The 27817-nt window shown below is 29.8% G+C and overlaps 1 protein-coding gene across 3 annotated transcripts in view; it reads left to right on the plus strand.

The window, feature by feature from the left end:
• The window catches only part of LOC129983780 (protein O-mannosyl-transferase TMTC2-like), a 490808-nt gene that overhangs the window by 446066 nt on the left and 16925 nt on the right, over nt 1-27817 (plus strand). For 2 of the 3 annotated variants that reach the window (XM_056093409.1, XM_056093408.1), the window contains exons 4-11: nt 3828-4389; nt 9255-10176; nt 16534-16648; nt 18208-18293; nt 21843-21904; nt 22542-22664; nt 26035-26113; nt 26236-26357. In XM_056093409.1, the coding sequence (XP_055949384.1) occupies nt 3828-4389; nt 9255-10176; nt 16534-16648; nt 18208-18293; nt 21843-21904; nt 22542-22664; nt 26035-26113; nt 26236-26357 (2071 nt within the window). The remainder of the gene's footprint in view (nt 1-3827; nt 4390-9254; nt 10177-16533; nt 16649-18207; nt 18294-21842; nt 21905-22541; nt 22665-26034; nt 26114-26235; nt 26358-27817) is intronic. The other variant, XM_056093410.1, reaches the window with a different exon arrangement.

Genomic DNA, 27817 nt, shown 5'->3' on the forward strand with positions numbered 1-27817 from the left:
ATTTCTTTATATGAATTCCGAAAATTTTCTACTTTTAAGTTTTTATGATATCTTTTCTGTTATCCATGCTCTCTCCATCTAAATCCGGCACGATTTCTGCGATTTTCTCACCAGGTTTGTTCCGATTTTTCTTCGTTCACACCTATATCATTTTAATAAGTTTATTTCTCCGTTTCGTCTGTCTAGTTTTATGTATATATCTGACATTTTTTTTAAAAATCAATATTTAGTTATATTATATCTATTGTGTTTGTCTTCTGTCTAAATTCTAGAAACTGTTTTCTTATTATCTTATCAATTTAAACGAGCATTTCTCGTATGTATATAAATTTATTTCGTGTGCCTCAGAAACGGCTCTAATGATTTGGATCAATTTTATATTTAGATAAGATTTTGCTCAAACCTTATAACATGCATAAATTGATTTCATATGTTGCGGAATGGTATGAGTGAGGATAGAACCTGGGACCTTGTGGTTCGCAGTCCAGTAACATGACCATGATACAAAAGCAATTGCTCGGATAGCGTAGTTGTTAACTGGCTTATAAGCTTTCACCACACACATATATCTCAAAAACGGTTCTAATGATTTGGATCAATTATATATATATATATATATATATATATATATATATATATATATATATATATATATATATATATATATATATATATATATATATATATATATATATATATATATATATATATATATATATATATATATATATAGGTGTTTTTTCTGAAGAAATGCGATTTTACTCACACACACACACACAAAGAAAAAACATTTTTTTATAACTATTAGAGCCATTTTCTATCTGCTCTCATGCCTGACAATGTCATATAGCGCCATCTCGTAAATTTTTGTGGCACTTGCATTGTTTCCATAGGATGATAACTTACCGGTATCATAAAATTTTGTGAGATGGCGCTTTATGACATTATCTGAATGTGAATACGTTTGGCTCATGCTATTATTGTTAACCAATTCGAATAGCATGTTAAACTAATTAAAGTAAGTGCATTCATAATTATATATATATATATATATATATATATATATATATATATATATGTGACAAGTTTATATGTAAGTAAGGTTAAAAAATATTCATATGTAATCAGTATTAATCTGTATATGATTCGTATCTAAATATTTTCTCTGAAAAACACACGATTTTGCAAAAAAAAAAAAAAAAAAAAAAAAAAAAAACCTGCCGAACGAAACTTAGTTTCTCTGGTAATTTCCATTAATATTATTAAATCTGCATTTAATTTCAAATTTTACAATCTTAACAATCTTTTTATCCAAAATATCATCTTGAGGTACAATACCTTTTCAAGTCAAACATAATAAAATTTAATACATCCTATTTCCAAAATTTATACTATACGAACTTCTGACAAAAGTGTCAATTAACAACGCTATAAAGCTGCCTGAGCACCAGATTATTTTCTCCCAGCTAATCCTTTTCTATAAACACATCCATTTTTTCTAATCTCGACGACATCTTTAGTTAATATTACATGAAATGAAATATGTAGATATACTCTATATATTTCCCCAAACCCTTGCCAATTCACCAACTCATCACAAAAGAGGATCATAATTTAGGAAATTTTCAATCTATCTGAATTATTGAAACTGTCTTTAGTATTTGCATTAATCTCATTAAATATGCATTTCGTTTCAACTTTTCAGCTTTCGTTTCAACATTAATAACGTATATATATTTTTATCTGAAATATCATCTTGAGGTACAATACCTTTTCAAGTCAAACATAATAAAATTCAATACATCCTATTTCCAAAATTTATACTACGCGAACTTCTGGCAAAAGTGTCAATTAAACGCTATAAAGCTGTCTGCGCATCAGATTATTTTCTCCCAGCTATGCCTTTCCTATAAACACAAACCCTTTTTTCTTTTTTCGATGGTGTATTTGATTCATATTATATGGAATAAAATAATTAGATGCACTCTATTTCTCCAAACCCTTGCCAATTCACCATCTCATCACAAAAGAGGATCATAATTTAGAAAATTTTCATCTATTCATATTCTCACGTTAATTAAAGTCTACGGAGTCGAGAAAGCAAATTTTTGCGTTCCTCTCCTCCCTACTAAAGCCAACCACTTGCCTCCCCTGCAGAGAGACGAAAAGGAGTTTCCTGGAATGAAAAGAAACGTCTCGCAGTGCGATTCGGTATCGGAGAAATATTTTAATGAGAGTTGGGCGTAGATGAAAGGACTCCATTCTGAAAAGGAATGTATTCGAGGCAGCATCATTATGAGAAAAATTCTTAATTGATTGATACTTGACTCTTCTAATGAAATATCGATGGTTCAGTTCGTTTGGATCTGAAACAGCATACGGTTCCCATTGAAACAGTTCTATTGTATTAATTCCCATTCTGGTGGTGAATATGTCCTTTGTTTAGGAGAGTGATACCTTTTGAAATGCGTCTTCGTTGTATCTCATTGCTTTTCACCGATTGTGGCGTCTCAATAGTAGAGTCTTCAACAATGTTGAATGCATTGATCTTAGACCGGGTCTGCATTTATGCTTATGTTAAATTATATTTCTAACATTTATAGTGAATGCCTTTAAAAAGTTATGTCAATTCTGTTGAATTCACTGAAATTAAAATTTTTAGTAAAAACATCCTTAATTTGTCTAAAAAATATCTAGAATTGTAGTCTGTTCAAGCGGTGAGATAAATATTCATTACGAATTTTATTCAATAAATTTTTCATTAATTTATTGTATATCCTTAGTACCTTTGTATTTGTAAAGTTTTCAGAAATATTAATAAAGTTATTAATTAAAATAAGAAATTAAAAACAAAAGTAATTAATAGTGCATTTTTACTTAGTATTGAATAACAATTTAAAAATAAAAATAATCAATAGTGCATTTTTACTTTGTATTAAATATTTAAAAACAAAAGTAATCAATAGTGCATTTTCACTTTGTATTAAATATTTAAAAACAAAAGTAATCAATAGTGCATTTTTACTTTGTATTAAATATTTAAAAACAAAAGTAATCAATAGTGCATTTTCACTTTGTATTAAATATTTAAAAACAAAAGGAATCAATAGTGCAGTTTCACTTTGTATTAAATATTTAAAAACAAAAGTAATCAATAGTGCATTTTTACTTTGCATTAAATAATAAAATGATAATTGATGAAATGTATAATATTTGTTAGGCAATAGTTGTTTATCATCAGACCGATATAGTCAGTACTCATTTTTTTTAATAGCAGCTAAACCTTTGCATATTAATAATATTTATATTTTTAATGCTTGAATAAATTAAAATTTATATTTTGTTACACTAACCATTACAAAATGCTATGTATGGTGCACAAAATTTTGCGAAATAGAGTTGTTTTATGACTTTTTAGCTTTATATTCTTAATTTTTCTTAGTTAAAAGGAAATTTAAAAAATATTTTAACATTTAAATCTTAAGAAAAAAACTAAAAGATCTTAAATTATAATACAGATTCAAATTATATATATTTTAAATTTTAATGCTTGTATAAAAATCCAAACGAATATTTTTAACCTGTTAACTGTTTTTGTCGAGTATGCTCGTCATGGAAAAAGTACAAAATTATGCGTTATGACGAATTTATACAATGACAGTTATTATATTTATATAATATGACAATCTAGATACTTATTTTCCGAAGAGGTCGAAACAATTAACAAGTTAATTTGTTTAATGTATGCAGTATAGAAATGATAATGATGATAATATTTAACAAATGTTACTTCCTCGGGAATCATAATCTTTTCTGTTTCTTTTCAGCCGCGCCATCAAGACAAACCAAGACCTCCTACCAAGCACCCCCATTGGCCAGCTCTTCTTCAACGACTTCTGGGGCACCCCACTTACTCACAGCGGTTCCCACAAGTCTTATCGTCCTCTATGCGTTCTCACCTTCCGCCTGAACTATGCCCTGGGAGGCTTCGACCCTTGGGGCTACCACTTCTTCAATGTAGTCCTCCACACCCTCGTCTCAGCCCTATTCACCCACTTTGCTTCTGCAATCTTCTGCCACAATCCCTTGCCCACTTTAGTAGCAGGGCTTCTCTTTGCTGCGCACCCCATCCACACTGAAGCGATTGCCGGGATTGTGGGCAGGGCAGATGTAGGAGCTTGTCTGTTTTTCTTGTTCGCTTTGCTATCTTACATGAGATACTGTAAATACAGGGATAAAAAGGTATTTCTTTATGCCTCTGTTGCAATGTCTGCTGCATCCATGCTTACTAAGGAACATGGCGTGACCGTACTCGTGGTATGCGCTGTGTATGATCTGTTTGTGGTACATCGTTTACACCCAAAGGATTTCCTGGTCATCTTTAATCAGGTAAGTTCTTTCAGTTCATTCAGTAATTTTTGTTCACTTGTTCCTTCAGTAATTTCTGTTCACTAGTAAATACTAACTCATTATTGCTGTGCGGAAAAAAGACACGAGAAACGTGACTATAACTTCTTAAAGATATAATGCAGTTAATATTTCGGTAATTCGGTTTTTAAAATTAGTGATAAATATTCTCTGTCTTTGAGCTCTTTTGTTATAACGCAATTATCTGATTTTCATGGAATTCCCTCTGTTTCCTTAAAATCAATTGCTGTTATCTAGAGGCAAGAGATGCTTGTCTCCTATCTCCAGACATTGGAGAGAGAATGTAGGGGTGCCGCATTAGACCGCATGCATTGTAGTGATAAGCCGGCAATAAATTTATGGCATCGTGTAGAACAAAGACCTAAAAAAAATTTTGTACCTTTGGCTTCATATCGAAATCGGATACCATCTAAAACAAATAAAAAAAAATTATGCCAATCATGGTTGTGATAGATGCTTGTAGCTTTAAGCATCAATCAACCTGAATATGTATCGAATCTTTTTATTTACAGTCAGCTTGAAAACGCACAGTAATTTTCTAAGTACAATTAATTTAGAATATACATTAAAGGCCCAATTTGTTTCATTTCATGCAACTCTTTTTAAAACCAAAAGTGGCAGAAAGATAAATATTTCATTATTGCATATTGAGGAAGCTGTTTTTGGCTTTTTTTTAAAAGCTGTGTTAACTTTGCACAACCGATAACAATAATTCTATAACAAGAAACAACAATATATATATAACTGAATATGTTTTAGAAGTTTGTGAATTTGATTTGCATTTAGACGCTATTAGCCTTATTACTGACCAAATGTCTCGCCAAGAATATTGATTCTGTTTAGTTTCATTTAAATTTCTGATGCGTAACTTAATGTTTATGATTCAGTCGACAAAATCTTTTTAAGTGTCAGATTGAGATAAACATAAAAGTCCAGTTAGTTTAATTTTCTTACATTTTTTTTATTTATGAGGAAATGAAATATACTATACAGTCAATTTCAATAACATCATAATTCCATTATCTCCATAGGAAAAATATCTATTTAGTTAATCCGTCTTTTAAATGCGAGTTATTTTTCATGGAAATATAATTTTTACTTACTGTTTTCTTATGAAACTGTGGATTTAATCAGGAGAATTAGACATCCTCAGCCTTTAACGTAGGAAGAAAAGCACGTGATTACTGAATATATTCTTTTCAGATCATTTTCTTATAAGCGTAAATTAAATTTTAAAGAATTTCCTGTTATTGTACACACAATTTGGTATCTATACTACACGGAAAGATATTTTTCGAAATATTAATGGCCGATTCTTTCCAAAAACAAGATAATTTTTAGTAATTTCGAAATATGGTTATTTCAGATATTGTTAGAATAACATGTTAACATATTATTCTAATATTAATAACGCACATAATATTTCATAGTTTAAATATGTCTATAATATATATAATTAATATTTATATATATATTAAAAATATTACTAATACATAAGATAGTATTAGTGCAAAAGTTTTTATGAAAATAGGGTTTGTATTACAGACATAAAAACCATTAATTGAAAATTCACTCCCAATAAATCTTATATTTTTAATCCTTTATTTCATAATAAAAATTGTAGATTTAATGATGTAAATCTTTTACCATTGTGCTTGTAGTTTAATTCTATGAAATAAATCTTTCGAGTTGTATATTAATTTGCCATCTTTGAGCTTGTAATCTCAAAACTATGAAACAAATCTTGCGAGTTTTATATTAATTTGCGATCATTGTGCTTCTAGTCTCAATTCTATAAAACAAATATTTCGATTAGTATTATAGTACAGGGTGTTCATTAATTATTATCGGGGTTTCCGTACCGCATAACTTTCGAATAAAAAATATTACGCAAAAACCGATTACGTATTCGTAAATTACAACTCAAAGAATTTTATTGATGATATTAAAGTGTAAAGCTTGCACAATTTGCACTTTGTAGGTATTCAGCTGAAGGCGATTCTTTGAGTTGTACTTTACGAATACATAATTCTTTGAGTTGTAATTTACGTATTCATAATTCTTTGAGTTGTAATTTACGAATATATAATTCTTTGAGTTGTAATTTACGTATTCATAATTCTTTGAGTTGTAATTTACGTATTCATAATTCTTTGAGTTGTAATTTACGAATATATAATTCTTTGAGTTGTAATTTACGTATTCATAATTCTTTGAGTTGTAATTTACGAATACATAATCGCCTTCAACTGAATGCCTACAAAGTGCAAATTGTGCAAGCTTTACACTTTAATATCATTAATAAAATTCTGTGAGTTGTAATTTACGAATACATAATCGCCTTCAACTGAATGCCTACAAAGTGCAAATTGTGCAAGCTTTACACTTTAATATCATTAATAAAATTCTGTGAGTTGTAATTTACGAATACATAATCGCCTTCAACTGAATGCCTACAAAGTGCAAATTGTGCAAGCTTTACACTTTAATATCATTAATAAAATTCTTTGAGTTGTAATTTACGAATACGTAATCGGTTTTTGCGTAATATTTTTTGTTCGAAAGTTATGAGGTACGGAAACCCCGACAATAATTAATGAACACCCTGTATATTAATATGCAGTTGTTTATTTTAATTCGATATGAAAATTGCATTTAAGAAATATATTTAATACATACAGAAAAGAATACTAAAGATGTTTAAGGAAACTTTTCAAAGAGCGAGACAATTATTTTGGACACAATTCACTGAAATTCTAAACACAAAATTCTAATTTGAAACCACTTTGATAAATGATACTACACAGTCCAGTTCCCGAAATGCAATTTAATCTCTCAAAAGAGTGCTAATTAAAACAAAACCGTCGGAGCAACTATTTTTAATGGGATCCCAATAATGCAGCTGGGCAGAGAAAGTTTGCCGAGCAAGCACACTTACTTTAAAACCGCTGACAAGCCATTCACTTCTACGCCACACGCGCATATAATACGTCACAGACACGGTGCCCATTAATCGAAGTCCTAATTTCCATTAAATTAAGAGACTTTAATGGCACTCGCCGAACGGAAATTGGATCCTTCTTCTTCGAGCGGCTATTATTAATGCGTCTTGTAGCGTCACCCCTACATTTTCGGATATTCTTCCATATATTTATACATGAGGGTGGAGTTTTCTCTCATTAAACGCCCTGTCACAATTACGTAGGGGTGTGCAGGTGATATTCTTTCCAGCGAGGTTGGGGGTGGTGCAACCTTTTATCATTACCGGAGTTTGAAAGGTGAAATTATGTTCAGTAAAAAAAAATAAATAAGAGATCATCTGCATATCATACCTTTCTTGTCCACAGTTAATATCCTCTCTGTATATTATTGTCGTTATCAATAAAGATTTATGTGACAGTTTCTTGATTTATGGAGCCAAAGGATACTTTTTATCCGTTCTAAATGGATTTTAAAATAATGTTCTTCATAAATGAAGGAGGGAAGGTTTTTTAATTAATAATTCTTCTATCCCGAAGACGCGGTGAAATGACACAGAAACAAATTAGTGAGTTAATCTTAAGATAATCTAATGTAGCTTCGCTAATAAGGTTATGATAAACTGCCTGGAAAATGAGTCAGAACAAAATTACATGTAGTCAATTTTTGAAAATAAATATATATCTTTGTTTGAGCAAGAATTTCTTTCAGCTTTCCACTTTTCAAAGTTCAAAACGCGTGATAAGTAACAGCTGGATAGTTAAAATATTGTGTTGAAAACAAAATGAAGATGAAATGAATCAAAGAAAAGAAAGATAAGAAATGATAAATGAATATTTTGAAAATAATTTAGTTAACCGTAACTGGAGACATGAATTTTCTCACACAGTCAGAAACGTGGAGTCAAATTGACTCCATTGTTATTTTTCTTTTTTGTCTTTTGCAAAGGAATTGGAATTTATTCTGAAAGCGCAATACATTCTACAAATCATTTAGTTGCCAAAATATTAAAAATGTTAAATGTTATAAATATAAATTATTGGGAAATGTTATAAGAAAAACTTAAACAATCTTTTAATGTGTATTTACTTCGTTTAGATATTACGGAATGATACTTATGTTAATAACTGTTAGAATTTAACAAACAAAAATGAAGAATACAATATTTTAAAATATTATTTTAAGAATATTACTTTATTCTTTTTGCATTATTCAAATTAAAAGTAGTTTCAAAGACATGGGGTCAATGACTCCATAAATAACAACAAAAACTTTCAGGAAGAATAACTTGGTTATACTTAGACTTTCGTCAACATATTGTTGAAAGAACAGCTTGAAGATACCGAGGAGATGATTGTATTCAAGGACAAAATACCACGTGTTAATCAGAGCTAATTAATAACGCGGGTTCATTTTGATTTCCGTCTCCAGTTACGGGTTAGATATTATTTACATAATATAAATATGTGAATGTTAAATTCTTAGATACACCTTGATTAGCATTTGTTTGAAGTAACTTGATTTTTGATGATTCATGTTAAGCTATAAAAATTTAATTTTAGAAACGAAGTTATTGAATGATTTCACCATTTATAATATTGACGCATCTCGTATCATTTTATATTATATTAACTTTGACTAATCTCGTTTTATACTCAATTTTATTTTTTTCTGGATTGATTCATAATATGCATTATTTTTAAGGATTTGTAATAGAGATAATAATTAATTTGTAGAAGGGTTTCATCATTTCTTAATTTTAAGCAATGAATAACACACACATCTAATTTCTTTGCATTTCATTAAAAAAGGAGATAATTTTTATCTACGTTATTTCTTATTTGCAGAAAAAATATGGTGCTCTTCGAGAAGGTCTGTTTCATTTGATTCTTGCTGCAATTGGATTGATTCTCGGTCGCTTCCATCTCATGGGTAGCAAAGCCCCAGATTTTGCCCCAGCTGATAATCCAGCTTCAGATAATGCATGCATGTTGACGAGGGCTCTCACTTTCTTCTACTTGCCTGCCTTCAACTTCTGGCTGCTTCTATGCCCCCGATGGCTGAGCTTCGACTGGTCCATGGAAGCCATACCACTTATCAAAAAGCCCTGGGACACAAGGAATATATTCAGCGCTTGCTTCTACGCATGCTGTTTGTACTTCCTTGTGATGATCTTACGTTCACTGTCATCGCAAAGATCGAGTGCTCTATCAGGTAATCATGGCTCATGCAATTGTTCTAGCTGCTCCTGGAATCCCAGATTGCAATTCGGAAGGCAGTACTTCAGGAGCAGCTACAAACCTTCTTCTTGCGTCATGGATAATAATAACCTCTTACTAGGTAATGGGCAAAACAGGGCATCCAACAATGTTGCCAATGGAAACCCATCAGTACAGTGCAGATCATCATCGGTGCCCAGTACAGATTACTACTGCTACAGTGGCCAGCACAACCACATGGACGCTGTGATAATGGCCACAAGTTTGTTGGTCTTTCCCTTTGTGCCGGCCACGAACTTATTTTTCTATGTAGGATTCGTAGTGGCCGAGCGTGTACTGTACATACCCAGCATGGGGTTCTGCCTACTCATTGCTTTAGGCTTCGATCAGCTATACAGAATGCAGGACAAATTTACCAGGAAGAAAATTCTTTTGGGAGTTTTCTGTACGCTGCTGGTTGTCATGTCTGTGCGGACCGTGCGTCGGAACAGGGATTGGTGGAACGAGGAGAATCTTTATCGTTCAGGAATCCCCATAAATCCACCAAAGGGTAAGTAAATCAATTTATATGCAGATATTTTAAATACATAAATCTGATGAAATTGACAAATACAGGCCGACTAAGAACAATTGTTCAATTAGGAATAAAATATATATATATATATATAAGCATAGGTGCTGTGATGGCAAAGCAACAAGCCATAGCGCTGGTCTATTTCCGGGCTTTGTATTTCTTAAGAATAAAACTGTATTTTTAAGATACAATGCAATCATTGTGAATAGTCAGGTTTTATGGGTATATAATAACGTGACAAGGACAAAGCAAGCAACATTTTAATATACAAGTTTGGGATCGGATTGTAAAAGATTATTCTCTCGCCTCATATTACGTATTGCCAACACGGCATGATGGGACAACTTGTCAACAATTCTTGGAGAAGATATTCCAAGAGTTTTAGTTCGGTAGGTATTCGTCAGTAAAAGGTGGTCCTACATCATTTAGTTTCCCTTAATTTTTGTATTTTGTTATCACAGCGACTCCAACAGTGGTCATTTTCGACTATATATTCTTTTGTAGACTGCGTATAACCTGACTTCTTTACGAATTATTAATTAGATTTTTCTGAATCTCCCTATGTTATTATACTGAATAGGTGCTTAGTGTTTAATGCAAGTCCTAATTTCCAATTGATGTCCTTTAGTTTTTCAAATAATTAAAATTACTTTTAGTTCTTTGATGGTACCCGGAAAATAATTTGTGTCTTCAGACAGTCTTTTAAACTCTTATTTTTTTATAAATAACTATTGCAAATGAATCGTTAATTTCTTAAATTTTGTTACAAACTCATAAACAATAACAATAAAGGGATTTTTTTCTAAGAAATAATTATCTCAGATTAAGGTTTTGAGAGGCAAAACTTCAGTGTAGCTAAAACGATTCAAAAAGGCTGTTTTCTAATGTTATTCAAAGAAGACTCGCACTTTTCTGCAAATGAATATTTTTTCTTATGATAATTTACTTAATGACATCTTCAAAGCTTATTAAATATTAAATGTTTTACGAAAGAAATGATCAACCATTACACACGCTACTTAACACAAAAATAAGTATTAAGATTCTTTTTCTTTGAATTTATTAGTATGAGATTTAAAAAAAAAAAAGGAAGACTTCCTTCATTAATTTTAAGTATTCGCTTAGTAGTTGTTATTCGAATATTCACCGAAGCGAAAAAATTTTAATGTACTAGGAGAGAAAATTTTCTATGGAAAGAAAGACAAAAGTGGATAAAATATCTTTTAGTTGTTACGTCTTTAAAAATGCTGGAATTCCTGGAAAGAAATGAAAAAAAAAGAATATTTTTTTTTCTTTTTTGTTATTATGCTCTGTTATGGCTTATCTCAGATTGGTGCTTGCATTTTGTGAGGCAAAAATTTAAATTACAGTTTCTTTCGATGGTTTTGTGCTTTCTAAGGATTTAATTAACTTTTCGTACCTTTATTTATTTTTTAAATCATTATTCTTTACGTTTTCTATGGCACTCTTCACAGGTGCTTGAATTTCTGTGAATCAACGGACCATTTTCTTGCTATTAAAGCGATTTAATATGATTTTATGCTAAGTTGCTCTTATTATTGAGAAATTTAGCACCAAAATTGAAGAGTATATCTTGATATTCTTTCGTTTGAATCCTTTTTCATCTCACATTTGAAAGAAATAGAGTTTTTATTATTCTATTTTATTAATTCAATAAAGGAATTATTTATCACTTCATTTGTTGATAAATTGCAAATGCAACAATTAAAGGCTGTTAGTGTGAGAAAATTTATTGGTATATTGGGAACAGAGTTTTATTTCATAATACCAAAACGTGCAGATATATGCTTTAACAAAGAACTGCTTTCTGCGATCGTAAAAACCGATTGAAATTTGTCGGGATTAAACGAAATTGAAATGAGAATCATATATCCTAGAAGAAAAACAATCTACTCTTAGATATAAATGCTAAATTGGATCATCTCAAATGCTGGAAGATTTCTTTGATCAGCAGAAGATGCTATAATTTCACATTATCACAAATTCTTGATTAGACATGCTAGACTGAATGAATTAGATCGTTATTACCAATTGATTCACATTTAATTCGATTACTTATTGCATTTTATTTATTCTCGAATTGAATTGTCATTGTCTATAATTGATAAACTTGTCGTGGATAGTCACAAAATTCATGCACAATACAAACGTTTCTTGCGTTGCATTTATATGTTTCTTTTGCAATTACTACGTATATTCAGGCGAAAGATAATCTATCAGTATAAAAGACATATTCATAATAATTATTTAGAAATCAAATTATTATAATAAACTTTCATTCATAGAATTTTTCATTATTTCTCATTGTCTGGGATAGTTACGAAATTTATGCATAGTATATACGTTTCTTGTGTTGCATTCAACTGTTTGCTTTCTAATTACTACGAATATATAGGTATGATAATGTATCCATATAAAAGATATACTCATAATAATGTTTTAGAAATGTAATTGCTATTAAAATAAACTCTCAATTATAGAATTTATCATTGTCCTGGATAGTCACAAAGTTTATGCCCAGTACAACCATTTCTTGTGTTGTATTCATATGTTTGCTTTCTAGTTACAATGAATATTGAAGAGAAAAATAATCTATTAATATAAAATATATATTCATAATACTGTTTTAGAAAAAAAATGCTATTAAAATAAACTCTCAGTTATAGAATTTTTCATCGCCCTGGATAGTCACGAAATTCATGCACCGTACAAACATGTTGCATTCATATGTTTTTTTCCTAATTACTACGAATATTCAGGTGAAAGATAATCTATTAATATAAAATATATATTCATAATAATGTTTTAGAAAAAAAATTGCTATTAAAATAAACTCTCAGTTATGGAATTTCTCATTTTCCTGGATAGTCACGAAATTCATGCACAGTACAAACGTTTCTTGTGTTGCATTCATATGTTTATTTTCTAATTACTACGAATATTCAGGTGAAAGATAATATATTAATATAAAAGATATACTCATAATAATGTTTTAGAAATGTAATTGCTATTAAAATAAACTCTCAATTATAGAATTTATCATTGTCCTGGATAGTCACAAAGTTTATGCACAGTACAACCATTTCTTGTGTTGTATTCATATGTTTGCTTTCTAGTTACAATGAATATTGAAGCGAAAAATAATCTATTAATATAAAATATATATTCATAATAATGTTTTAGAAAAAAAATGCTATTAAAATAAACTCTCAGTTATAGAATTTTTCATCGCCCTGGATAGTCACGAAATTCATGCACAGTACAAACGTGTTGCATTCATATGTTTGTTTTCTAATTACTACGAATATTCAGGTGAAAGATAATCTATTAATATAAAAGATGTATTCATAATAATGTTTTGGAAATAAAATTACCATTAAAATAAACTCTCTGTTATAGAATTTATCATTGTCCTGGATAGTCACGAAGTTCATGCACAGTACAAACGTTTCTTGTGTTTCTTTCATATGTTTGTTTTCTAATTACTACGAAAATCAGACGAAAAAGAATCTATAAAAAACATATTCATAATAATGATTTAGGAATAAAATTACTATTAAAATAAGCTCTCAATTATGTAATTTCTCATTACTGATTTCAAGATATAATTCTAAACGCTTCATACACTTTAACGTTCTCTTCGCATCTGAGCTATTCCAAACTGCAGAATCACCCTCTCGAAACATAAAATAACCGCTTCAAGGCTCTTATCGTTTGCAATAAAAAAGTTCTTTCTAGATTAAGTGATGTGGACTCAATTAGCCACCGAAAGACTCTCGCCTTTTTGTTTTATCTTTCTGCTCTATCACAACTATTAGATACAAAGAAAAAAAAAATCCAAAAAATCTGATGTTTTGGAGGCAAGAAATTTTATCGCAAGAGTTACTTTTCCCTTCATGAATATGTAGATGACAAGGAAATAAAAACGTTCGGACATTAGCTTCGTGTATTTAATATGCATCAGTGGAATTTTTAATCATCCCAGTTTTCCGTCAAAGCGAAGCAATTTTTGATTTTTTTTGCCTCCCCCACTTTTTACCCCTTAGAACCTCTTTCATTTTCATTCCTTTAATTCTTCATGGCACGCGCCAAAAAAAGGTGACTTTTCCCCGTCCATGACTAAATTAAGATAATTCGAAATATTCATACAGCCGTGGAGCTTCATTTTAAATTGGTTCCCAGTCTTTTGCTCTCCAGCGGGGAAAATGCAGACGATTTTTAGAGTGAAAGAAAAATAAATTTTATTTTATTTTCTGGCATCTGGAATTCCAGCGCTGCAAGAGACATAGCTGCCTCATGGAAATAATAATGAGTTTAAAACTGGGAAAATTTCATTTTTAAAATAAATGGAAACTTTATTTTTGCTTTGCATAAATTCGATACATTCTTTTTTGCGTATAATAATGAACTTAGTGAAAATCATGGAGAATAAAATATGGATATTTCGAGTACCCAATTTATACAACCTAGTTTGAAGATCCCTCTTGGATATTCCTGTTTTTCTAGGCTTTCAATCAGGAGGAAATGTTAAGCTGTTTGCTGAATATTTATAGAATATGTATTAGAATAAAGGTAATATTTTATAAAAACCACTGAAACGTTTTACAATCGATTTTGTAATGAATAAAAATTATCCAATATAAATATTTTTTTAATTGAAATATTTCATTGCAAACTGAAATAAGAGTTACTAATAGAAGAACAATTTTTAGTGTTTAAAGAATTAATGACTCAAAAATATGCTTTATAAATTTGATAAATAGAAATTTAGAAAAGCATAAAGATAAATATTTCGTGTTTCTTTTAAAAATACCAATTCAAATTTCAATCGAATCAAATAAAATTATTCTTTCATCACTCAGAGCAATTTTCTTCTTCAATAGAGTATTTGCTTATACCTGACGATAAAAGTTATTGTGCTATAAATAAATGTTACATAAGCAAATTTCTAATAATTAAAAATAATTTCAAATATATAAATTAATTCAATGTAAAAATCTCATAAAATATTTGAGGCTTAGTATTTTTTCCAGGCTTTTAATTCTTTATAAATTATATTCATTTTGTGTGTTTTTTATTCAAAAACACACACAAAAATGTCACTACTATTCTTGTTTACTTTATTTCAATATATGATTTAAAGTTTTATATAAAGTAACAGTTTGAGAATCAAAAATCTTAGTTCTGAATTGTTTCGAAGCGAACGGATTGAATTTAAATAGATCTTTCCAATATAAGGATATTTCTTTGGATATTTGTAAGATACAAAAGCAATAACTGAAAACAAATATACTGCCATAGAAAAATCTGGAAAACATTCCGGAGATTCTTTGAATTCCTTTTATCAATACAAAGAAGTATTTTCATGTTTCTATTCTTATTTCAGTTTCAATGTATTTTCATGTTGCACATATTATTTTGTTGTAAAAGATGGATTGAAAAATTTAATATTCTTTTACCTTTGCCCTTCAAATATGATATGTTTTTGTTGAAAAGCTCAAATAAATGGAGTAGATTTTTTTGTAAACTTTTCATAATATTTTATTTCTTTTTGTTATTGAATAAAATGGCACGAGCAGATTCAGGTAAAAAAAATCACTAAATAATGACCGTGAAGTACCAATTTTTGTCTTGTACAGTTGATAATAATATATATGCAGTTAAATGAATTAATTGCGTTGTAAGATGAATGATAATAATGATATAAGATATAAAAATAAAATAAGAAAAAAAATAAGATAAATGAAAACGAAAATTTATTTTTCATCAAAATTTAAAACCGTTTTTTGGAAATACTTTCACAGATAATATTTGTTGCATATATTTATATACTCTTATCCTAATAGGAAAAAAAAACATTTTTTGATGAAGTATTAAAGAGGAAATTAAACTTAAAATTATCTGATACGCTTCAAATATCTTATCATTTTTGACATTGTTATGTACCTTGCAAAAGTTTCAAGTCTTAGAGCAGTGTCTTTTCTGTAGTATATTGCATGTGTAGTCACTTTCATCATGCATCTGCGACATCATGTCAATAGATTGCATTTAGATCTGTTTTAACATGTGTTTGGTAATTTTAATGCTACATTTTTTTTACTTCGATAAATTATTATCTGCATTATTATTGAATTCATTAACATACTTTAATTATTTTGTCCAAGTTATTTCCTAAATAATTACTCTGTCGATTTGATCATTTCACCCAAATTATCTTTTATGTTGGTATAGAAAAATATGTCATTTTTAGTTTATTGTTTTATATATAATATTTAAAATTCTTCGTTGTTGCTTTTTCTCTTTTCTGTGTAGCATATGGAAATTTGGCTAACATTCTGAGCTCTCAAGGAAAGAAGGCTGAAGCTGAGTGGGCATATAAAAAAGCTCTTTCGTACCGAGCGAACATGGCGGATGTACATTACAACCTGTAAGTGTAACCTTGCGACCTTGTGTCTCTTTGTATTCACTTTCACTAATTTTTTTACAACTACACAAAAGAAATTTCATTAATGAGAGGTATTTATATTTTTGTGATAATTTAGAAATATTATTTTATTTACTTGTGATTTTATTACTGTTAATGAAAATCTATGTAATAATACTCAAATATCATCAAGTAAAAAAATAAGCAGGATGTGTATTTCTAATTAATAGTTTTTATTTTAGAAAATTAAGTTAAATCAATACTAACACAAGAGAGAAAAAAACTTGAGAATAATGATAAAGCAAAATTAAAAACAACTTTTGAGAATTACTGAGGAATTATGGGAAAATAAAAGAATCGTATGTCATCTAATAGGTTTATTCCTTTTAAACTGGAATTTATTATTATCACATAAAAATAAGCAGGATGTGGATTGTTTATTAATAAATAAAAAAAAATTATTTAAAAAAAATATTTTAACGCAAAAGAGAGAAAAAAACTTTTGAATAATGATAAAGCAAAATAAATAACAACTTTGGGAATTTCTGAGAAATTGTGGGAAAATAAAAAAAAAATCGTTTGTCATTTAATCAGTTCCTTTCTTTTAAATTGGAATTGGTTATTTGCATATTTACTATATACTCACAACAAAAGTAATTCAGCTGTATCGTTTTTTAATGGTTCTACAGTTTAGACATTATTTTGCATTATGTCAAAATATGTATGAAGTACTATAAAAACGACATGAAAATCCTACATAGATTCATAAGCATAATAATAATAATAATATTCATAAACAGAGAGTTAATAACTGATTTCATATGCAACATGTATTAATGGTAACATGTATTAATGGATAATGAATGTGTCTTTCTGCTTTAGTATAGATATTTCCTTTCGTGTTTTTGCAGCGATCTTAAAGTACTCAAATTGTAGTTTGTGCAATAAAATATGGTAATTGTTTATCTAGTTTAGTTATATTAACGCCTCATTTTAAAGCAACATTAGGGCTATTTTTGAACGGTTCTCGTAATTTTCGGATGATAGAGAAGGTGCTTGGGCTGGTAGCTTTCTCTCTAGACTTCCGCAACACACCAGCGGGAGGGTGTTTGGCCAAGGCGGGTTTCACTTACATCAGGCCCGCTTACACGATGGGTTTTCGGCCTAATCGGATCTCGAACCAGAAGCTCTCCGGTTCCGAAGCCGAGACCTTACCACCAAGCCACGGCATGCCCCATCAGCTATCTTGGAAAATGCATAGGAGGTTACATTTGTCGTGAGACTTTCGGTATTTTAAAAATAATTGCTCCTTTCACGGATTGGCGATATCTTCTTCAAAATGTTACTTCTTTCTAGTCAGAGATATGCCTTTGATAATCTTTTTATTGCTCGAAAATATTGGAAAGTGTTCGTTATATATTTTCTATCAAAATAAGAAAAGAGTGAAATAACTTTTATATATCTACTTTATTATGAGGAAAGTATTAAAATATTTTATTCTAAATGTAAGAAGAGCCAAGAGAAATGTAAAATCATCATTTTTTTTTTTTTTTTGCACACAGGGGAATATTGCAACAGGAACAAGCACGTTACGACGAGGCAATTATCAGCTACAAATTAGCTATTCAATTCCGTCCCAGGCTGGCAAGTAAGTATTCTTCTGTAGTTTAAAACTGTAACTTCTTATCTTTAAGTGCTTCTGTAATTTCTTATGTGTTTGAGTATTGGCACCTCCAATGGTTTATTATCCTAGAGAAGTTCTTGGAAATTTAAAATATCACAGTAACAAGAACAGCAGCTAAAATATCTAGTTTAGTTTAGTTATATTAACGTCCTATTTTAAAGTAATACTAGGGCTATTTTGGGATAGGTCTCATAAATTTAAACCGCGATCATATGACGAGGATGACACCTGAGCTGGAGCCTCCTTCACAAGCTTCTACATCATGCCAGTGGTAGGGCGTTTGGCTCCGACGGATTTGGCGTGGACTAGGCCCGTTTGCACGATGATTCTTCTGTGGAATCGGGTCTCGAACCTGAAATCCTCCTGTTCCGAAGCCGAGACCTTACCACCTGCCCGCCATGGCTTCCAAAAGCATCTAAAAGTCCGTTAAAAGACATTATTACACAATCTACAAACTTCGCATTCTTTACAAAATCTTTGCTTAGCGAAATTTATAGTCATCTAAAATGTTCCACTGTCCTTGAAAATATCAAATACTTGCGGAACAGGAACAATAACTAAAATATCTAAAAGCCTGTAATAGACAACATTATTACATAATCTACAAATTTCGCATCCATCGCAAAACATTTGTTTAGTTGAATTTATTGGTATCTAAAATACTTCATTATCCTTTAAAAGTCCTTGATAACTTAAAATACCAGGGGCAAATGAGCGGTTTGGTAAAATATCTAAAAGCCTATAGGCGGCAACTTTATTAAACAATCTACAAATTCCGCCTTCTTTGCAAAATATTTGCTTAATGAAGTTCATAAACATCTAAAATGCTTCATTATCAGTCCCTGTAGATTTAAAATATCCATGGGAAGTAGCACTTTGGTAAAATATCTAAAAGTCTGTAAAAGGTAACATTGTTACAAACAAACACAATTGTTTGTTAACAACAAACAATTTACAAATTTCGATTTCTTTGCCAAATTTAGTGAAATCCATAAGCATTTAAAATATTTCATTATCTTTGAGATGTCCTTGCAGATTTAAAATACTCGAGAGGAAATGAGTATTTAATAAAATATCTGAAAGACAACATTACAAAACAATCTACAAATTTCTCCTTCTTTACAAAATATTTGTTTGATGAAATTAATAGGCATCTGAAATGTTTCCTCATCCTTGAAAAGCCCTTGCAGATTTAAAATACCCAAGGGAGAAATGAGAATTTGATAAAATATCTAAAAGCCTGTAAAAGATAACATTATTACACAAGCTACAAATTTCGCATTCTTCACAAAATATTTCTTTAGGGAAATTTGTAGACATCTAAAATGTTTCATTATCCTTGAAAAGTCCTTGCAAATTTAAAATATTAGAGGATTACGAGCGTTTTGATAAAATATCAAAATCCATAACAGGCAGCATTTCAACATTTCTGTTCGCGCTCTATAAATTTCTCTTTATGTATAAAATGTTTGCTAATTGCCTAACCTTTCGAAATTCCAAGCTCTCAAAAGAAAAAAAAATCATAAATAAAGCAGCGACAGCTTGATGTCATGATGACTCTGTTGAACACACAGTTTCTATTACATTTCTATTAATACCAATAACTGTAAATTCCAACTAGTTTCCCACTGGTATTTTTTATTGCCAAAGACTTCTTGGTATGCATAAAACAGTAGGCAATCTAAATGATAGCCCAGTATGTTCAACAAATCTAAAATGCAGAAGATGCTCTTTTTACTGAATATGAGTCAAACGCATTTAAAACTCCCAGTCGCTTAGTTCTCCGAGTTATCTCTTTTTTACTGCTACAAAGACCTACCGTTTTATGCTCCATAAAGCACAGAGATTCATACGTTCGGGGCGCAGTAATGCCTGACCCCCATGGCCCACTTCTAAATCGTAATTACGGCACGAAAATATTTTTAGTGCGGCCACTTGTGTTTTCGGTAATATAATGTTCGTTCTTCTTTTAGGAGTTTCCAACGCCCGTAAAAATGCTTATACACATACACACACATATATATATATATAGTGGTAAAAAAGGAAAGTGCTGAATTTCGTTTCCAGTCCGATTTCCATTTGGAGATTTTACAGCTTCCGGGGAACGTTAACTTTCCTGATCCATCCTTTCGTTGGAAAAAGCGAGAAATACAGACCTCGCCCCTGAATAAAAGCTGCACTTTTTAATGGATTAAGTTTTCTCTAAATTGCTTTTTATTTCTAAGTCGGAAAAGAGGATTTTAAGTTTTAGTAATCCAGTTTTTTATATTGCGACGAGTGGAATTAAGTTGCTTTTAAGCAGTTTTCTGACTTCTGTACAATTTAATAGCACTTAAATGTTAAATAAGTTTGTTTAGTTTTTGCTTAGTTCAAAATGAAGTTGAGGCCTCTTATTTTTGGGTTCATGTTGATTTATTTCAATAGATGACTGATTTTCCAACAATTTTGTGTTATTAAAATAATTTTGTTCTATTTTTTTAAGTACCTAATATTAAAATTTCAATAAAGTAAAATTAAAAAAAGAACAGATTTTTTAAATAGATAACATTATTAGTTTGATTAAAACAAATAAGCGTTCTGCCAATTTAAATAATGTGGGCAATGAAATATAAATTCTTCATTTATACTTTTAGCATATATTTTTATATTACAACATTACAATATGCTCGCTAAAATCTTTTATTACATTAAAACAAGTTTGCAATCTACCTTTCATTAATACTCTTTGAAAATAGGAATCCCTATTTCGAAATTTAATATGTAAAGGGACAAGATTCTTTATAACTTCATTATGAGGTAAATGAAAATAATAAATGAGTTTCAGGAGCAGTTATTTATTTTCTAAGTTCCACATTTCACAAGTCAAAACAAATCCGAATACGAAAATACACGACACTCGCATAGAATACAATCTAATAATGATCTCCAAGAAGGATCAGGGAAATATACCTTGATCTTAATAAGGTAACGCCATCTGTTGTATCAAAAGAGAAGATAATAGAGTTATGTAACCTTCAAAATAATTTTTTGATGAAAATAGATTTTCGGGTACAAAATGAAATTTTAAAATCTGTCTGCAATTTTATTAAAATTAATGGAAAATTGCTAATATAAATTATCGACTTGGTAAAATCCTAGATGGGCCCACCTCTTGGCGACTTATTTGAAATCTCGCCAAGTTGACTATTAATTGAATATTTGTTATTATTTTTATTTTTTAATTAAAAAACGATACTTGAAGGCCAGAAATAATAATAAATATAATAAACAAACAATAATAAAAATAACATAAATAAATATAATAAAAAATAAATAAAAAAAATCCGTCTAGGTTGCCACATTGGCGACGTTATCGGCACTCGTTTACCGAGAATTCAAAAAGGCGCCAAGAGGTGGGCTGTGCTAGGATCCACCCATCGATTTTTCCCTAATATTCATATTTATTTTTATTTCATTTATTATGTGTGAAAAATTTCAACACGAATATATGTTAAAAGCTTTGAATTATTGCAGTGGCACACTTGAATTTGGGATTGGTACTTGGAATTCTGGGAAGAAGAGAAGAAGCTGCAGATGTAAGTAACTTTTGAAATTTTGTAATTGAATTTTTTAAGTAAAATGAATCACAGAATGACATCATTTTTTTCTTATTTAATTACAATTACATAAAAAATGAACATTGCTTAAAACATAATTAAGTGCTACTAAGAAATGAATTAAATTTTTATGAATCAACTGCGTTGCAAAATGAAAGAACATGAATTAATTTTGTGGAATTTGTTTAACTTTTTAAATGATCACAATATCATTTTCTGTTTCTATATTTTAGTTTTAGTTAGCTAATGTAAATGACAGACTAGTGGCAATCAGTTACCAGACAAAAATAACCCTTGATGTGTAAGTGAAAATGTAGTTAATTTTAAATAATTATGATTTTACCAAAAAAAAACAGAATGAATGTATTTTAACTTTATTTTAAAGCAGTTACAATTCCGAAAAAAAAATTGAATTTCTGTGCAAAAGTAATAAAATAAAAATTCAAAGTGAGTTTTTTATAAATCTGTATATTCAATCTATATTTCATTTGTAAAAAGATGCTGTACTCCACTCTTTTTTTTTATAACGTATTGCATTAAATGTAGTTTTTTTTATTAAGTGCACGTTTTGCTTAATTATATATTTATGACTTTATTGGAATTATTTTCATAAAAGGTCTATCGTCATTGCGCAGAACTGGACAGCAGTGGATTAAAGGACCCTAAAATGCATGAGACAACAAAAATATCGGCTCTTTTTAATTTGGGAAGGCTATATGCAGATAATGGCTCATATGATGTAAGTATTGGTTTAAAATTAATTAATGAAATATCAAATATTAAAATTGAATAACAAATTCTATTACTAATTCTATTCGTAACTGGAGACACAAATTTCCTCACGCGGCCAGAGACATGGAGTCAAACTGAATCCTTTGTTTTGTTTTTTGCTTTGGAATTTATTTTGGAAACGCAATACATTCTGAAAATCATGTAATTACCAAAAATAATAAAAAATATTAATATTAAAAATGTTAAATGTAATAATATTAAATGTTGGAAAGATGCTTTAAGAAGAACTTAAACAATCTTTTAAAGAGTATTTACTTCGTTTAGATATAATGGAATGACACTAATGTTAATATCTGTTAAAATTTAACAAAGAAAAATGAAGTATACAATATTTTAAAATATTATTTTAAAAATATTTTTTTTATTCCTTTTGTATTATTCAAATGAAAAGCAGTTTCAGAGACATTGGGTCAACGACACCATAAATAGCAACACAAACTTTGAAAAAGAATAAATCGGTTATATGTACGTGTTCAAACTTAGACATTTGCCAACATACTGTTGAAAGAACAAGTTGAAGGTACTGAGGAGGTGATTATATTCAAAGATAAAATACCACGTGATAATCAGAGCTAATGAACAACGTGGAGTCATTTGGACTCCCGTCTCCAGCTACTGGTTAAATTAAATGCTTATAATAAATTTAAAACATGTGTAAAGATGAAATTTTTTAGTCTATTTCCCTCTTCTTCTTTTTTTTTTTCTTTTTTCTTTATTGTATTTTCGAAATTTTTTATGTTTCCTTATTCTGAATGGAAAATATGCCATTTTAATATTATCAAAAGCTAACTATCACTTAATTAAATACATTTTTAAGTCCGCGCTACCTAGTTGTGGATTTAAGGAAAAATTACATTATTATTAAAAAAGAAACAAATTAAAATAAAAAGTCACTTTGTTTTTGCATACTAATAGAAAAGCCCTCTAAAAATATTTTTTAATTAAATTTATTTTTAATAATCTTTTACATAAAAATTATTAAAATTCTTCAGACGACATATCAGAATGTTAATTGATAACGAAAGAATTTTTCATATTTTATTAAACAGAATACTATTCAGTTATACGAGAAATAATATTAAGTGCTAGCGTCCTGGCTTAGGGGCAGCGCGTTTTCCCCGTGATCTGGGTGTTCTGGGTTCGGACATGCTCTTTGCCCTTTATTCTATATGTGAGGTGTATGAGAGAGCTCCCGTGTAAAAAGTGGTTGTGTAAGCGAGTGTGTGAGTGTCATCGTCATATGAGCTAGAAATCAGGCTTCTGCCCTCTGGTGCTCAGGTGCCCTACCCTCAGAAGCTACTACACTACCTTTCCCCGATTTCTTGGACTTGGTTTGAATTGGTGTTCAATCCAAGGGAGATAAGCAACGACAATATTAAGTAGTAAATGCTTCCCAAGATTTTTATTAAGTTAGAGTAATAGTCTTCAAATATATTACTCACGACACTCAAGTAGACAATCTTTCCGTGAAACTCTATATCTTTGTCCAAAAATATAGACTTTTGTAGTTATATTCTATAGCAGTATTGAAAATAAAGGAAAAAGATGTATCGGAATTTAAAATTTGCATGATGTTATTTTGTTTATTTTCTCAATGACCGTATAACCCTTGCTACTAGTGTCATTAGCTTTTTTAAATCATCATCTGATGATTGGAATTTGCGTACATTCTTTCCTTTAAACAATAGGAATCTAGTTCTATAGATATTATCTGCAGGCGTATTTCGTGTTCATCGTTCTTGGTATTGTGGAGATTTAGTTTTGTTTCATTTGCGTCAGCCTTAAGGACATCTCGGTCATCCTAGGGATCCACGGGACACAGTTTGAACCTCATTATGCTAGAGATATGCATTAGCATTGTTGGTAGTTCCATTACAAATGGGAACAAGTCGATTTAAATGCTACATGGATGTCAGCAGTATGCATGACTGATTTCAATATCGTAAATGTATCTTCTTTCCTCTATGGTTCTAAACAGTATTTCTAGCTTTTCCCTGTAAATTATTTTTTTAAAACTGAACGAACGAAATAAATCTGTTAAAATCAAGGCCACTTTATACACGCAGGAATATATATTGTTTCGAAATTTGTCGTCCATTTTAATAAGTGTTTATCAATTTTTGAATAAAGTAAATGACTTAAATGATAAAGAAGAAATGTCGTTTGCAAGTTTGAAGTCTCAAAAGCCCTTGAATGTCTGTTTGTTTGAGTCTTTTGTTGTTTCTCGTTCTCTCTCTGTTATGTTTGCACTTGCATGTGTATGTATCGGTGTTCGGCATATATAAATGTATATATATATATATATCAATGTTCGGCAATTATTTCAATGAATCAAAGCTGAGGAAAAGTTGGAAACACAATGGCAGGAGTCAAAACTCATAGAAAAAAAATCGACATCATTATTTTTCTCAGAGTCGTCACTCCATCCTTAAATATATTCTAAAAATCGATAAATATATGTATATATTTCCAATCAGACGGCAATATGATTTGTTAAAAAAATGTATATAATTTCAAAATTTTAAGTCATCTCAGATATTCCAGCCTTCTGTAAATTCTCCCATGCAATACAATTAGTTAATGAGGTGTTAAGGAAAACAAATTCATAATTAAAAAAAATGTTCTTTTAATATTTTAAATTTTTTATGTTAATTTTAGTTTTATTTTATTTGATTGTTATTGGTATTTAATGTCATGTAGTACAACATGCATTATTTGTTGATAATACATCAATCAATATAACAGAATCCTAGTAAATGTTATATAATAAGATCAATGTTAATCCTGCTCCTAATATAATTATTCATGAATTACTATATAGATAAAACTTAAATACGCATATTAATTTTATCCGATGAAAAATACTTTCATCCGTGTTGTTGTTTCTTATGGCACTTGTCATAGACGAGCCCGCTGGCAAAGTCATCGATTTTAAGCTGAGATTTAGTGTCTCTTGTTTTTCAATAGCGCCATCTAGGGCCAAGAGTACGACTTAGCTGCTCATGAGTCCCAACCCTTTTTACGTGGCGAACTTTATTCATATATTTCATTCACTCAACCACAGATCGTAATTTAGACCTGAATCAGAGAACGATCACCTCTGAACCAATGCTCCCATTTGTATTATCTCGACTTAGAGCACTTTGTGCCTACAACAAATTTATACGTGCATTAGCCACCTTATACACAGAGAGTCTTCGGCCGTGGGGTTCGAATTCACTACCCAAGGGATGCGAGTCCAATGTCGTACCAACCAGGCTATTCTGACCTATATTTTCATCCGTAAATAATTTAATGAATTATTTCTTTTTTTTTAGCGCGCCATCGAGGTGTATCAAGAAGCTGTTGATAAAATGCCTCATCATTATCAACCGCAGTCTTTGTACAACATGATGGGTAAGATTAAAAATTAATTCTACCGCTAAGAATTAAAATGAATTCAATTTCATTTTCCATTCCTCAGCACAATATGCATAGGTCTGAAATTTATTATATCGTTCTCATTCTTTTGCTTTTAGGTGAAGCATTTTTCAAACTAAAAAGATTCAAAGAAGCTGAACGTTGTTACCAACAAGCTCTGCGTGCAAAATCTGACCACATACCGGCACATCTAACTTACGCGAAACTGCTTTCTAAATGGGTAAATGCAATATTTTGATATTTATATAATTAATAATAAAAATATTCCTCATTATTCTGAAGATGAAGAATATTTGGCAAGAACAACTGGCAAATTCGCATTAGTAACCTAAAACTATTATGGAAGCCTAATGTTTTAGGTTAAAGGCTTGCATATTAACAAACTTACTAATATGCAAGCTGGATGTTTTAGGTTATTACGGCTTGCATATTAACAAATTTATTAATATGCAAGCTGAATGTTTGAGAGGAATAATTGCCATTTTTTTTAATAATGAACTCTATAAAATAATTAATCCAATCTGTATGATGTTGAACGTCCTCCTACCATAGTTTAGTAGTAGCTTATAGAGGGAGATACCGGTTTGGATATTTTCATTGTCAGGGTCGGTTTATTAAATAAGCGAAGTAAGCAATTGCCCAAAACTTCAAATTTGAGTGGCCCGAAGCCTTTTATGCGATATTTTTAGAATAATTAAGGCGAATTTTGCGCTTTTATTTAATCTGCATTGACCATACATTCGAGCTTATTCAAACTGAAAGCAAATATGAAATAAATTTTCGATCATTATTCTGGCAACATTCCATATTTTCTATATTTTGTTGGTAAATAATTCTAAAAAAATAGGTTGCTTAAAAATTTAAAACAATATCCGGTCCTTCAGTGAAATAGTATTTAAGCAATGTTAAAAAAAATTAATATCTTTGGCTATTTTTGTTAATATCACTGTTGAGTTTTGATTTTGCTGCTTTTTTTATTTGGAGGTACTGAAATCAACTCATTTGACAATGACCACTGTAAAATTTTTTACTTTTATCTAAATTTAGTATTTAAAATTAATCGAATAGAAATTAACGTAAAAATCAATAAAAGAATATACGGTTTGTAAGCTGGGGAGGAGGTAAAGGGTATACTCGAGTCTTGCGTTGATTAAAAGCAATTAAAGGGTTTAATTGGGTTTCAAGTCTCCTCCATTTACACATATTCAAAATTTTGTGAGGTCATATTAGATTAATCACTGCATTGCTTCAAAACAAATCTCGAATAACGAATCAAACTAAATTTAAATAATTTAAAGACACAGTCAACTTACAAGTGCAATTGCACAAATCAAATAATATTTAACTACATTTCCTTTAACGCTCAGCACATGATTATTCTTAATTTTCTAAAAAAACGTAAAGGATCCGAAAATTAAATTTGGCGTTTCACTTTTGTTTTATTTTATTTTATTTTAAAAGGGACTTTATTAGTATTCTTATGAATTAATTTTATAATAAACTTCCAAAAGAATAATGCTGCAAAGATTTATACCATTCAAAAACAATAATTAAAAGCTCTCGAAACCGATTCATTTCGTTTGAGAAGAATTGGGAAATTTCATTTGAAACCAGATGTTATTTGCAATTTTTTTTATTAAGTATGTTATATGAATAGAGAACAGATTAGTATTATGAATT

The sequence above is a fragment of the Argiope bruennichi genome, chromosome 9 (assembly GCF_947563725.1).
Source record: "Argiope bruennichi chromosome 9, qqArgBrue1.1, whole genome shotgun sequence".
NCBI lineage: Eukaryota > Metazoa > Arthropoda > Arachnida > Araneae > Araneidae > Argiope > Argiope bruennichi.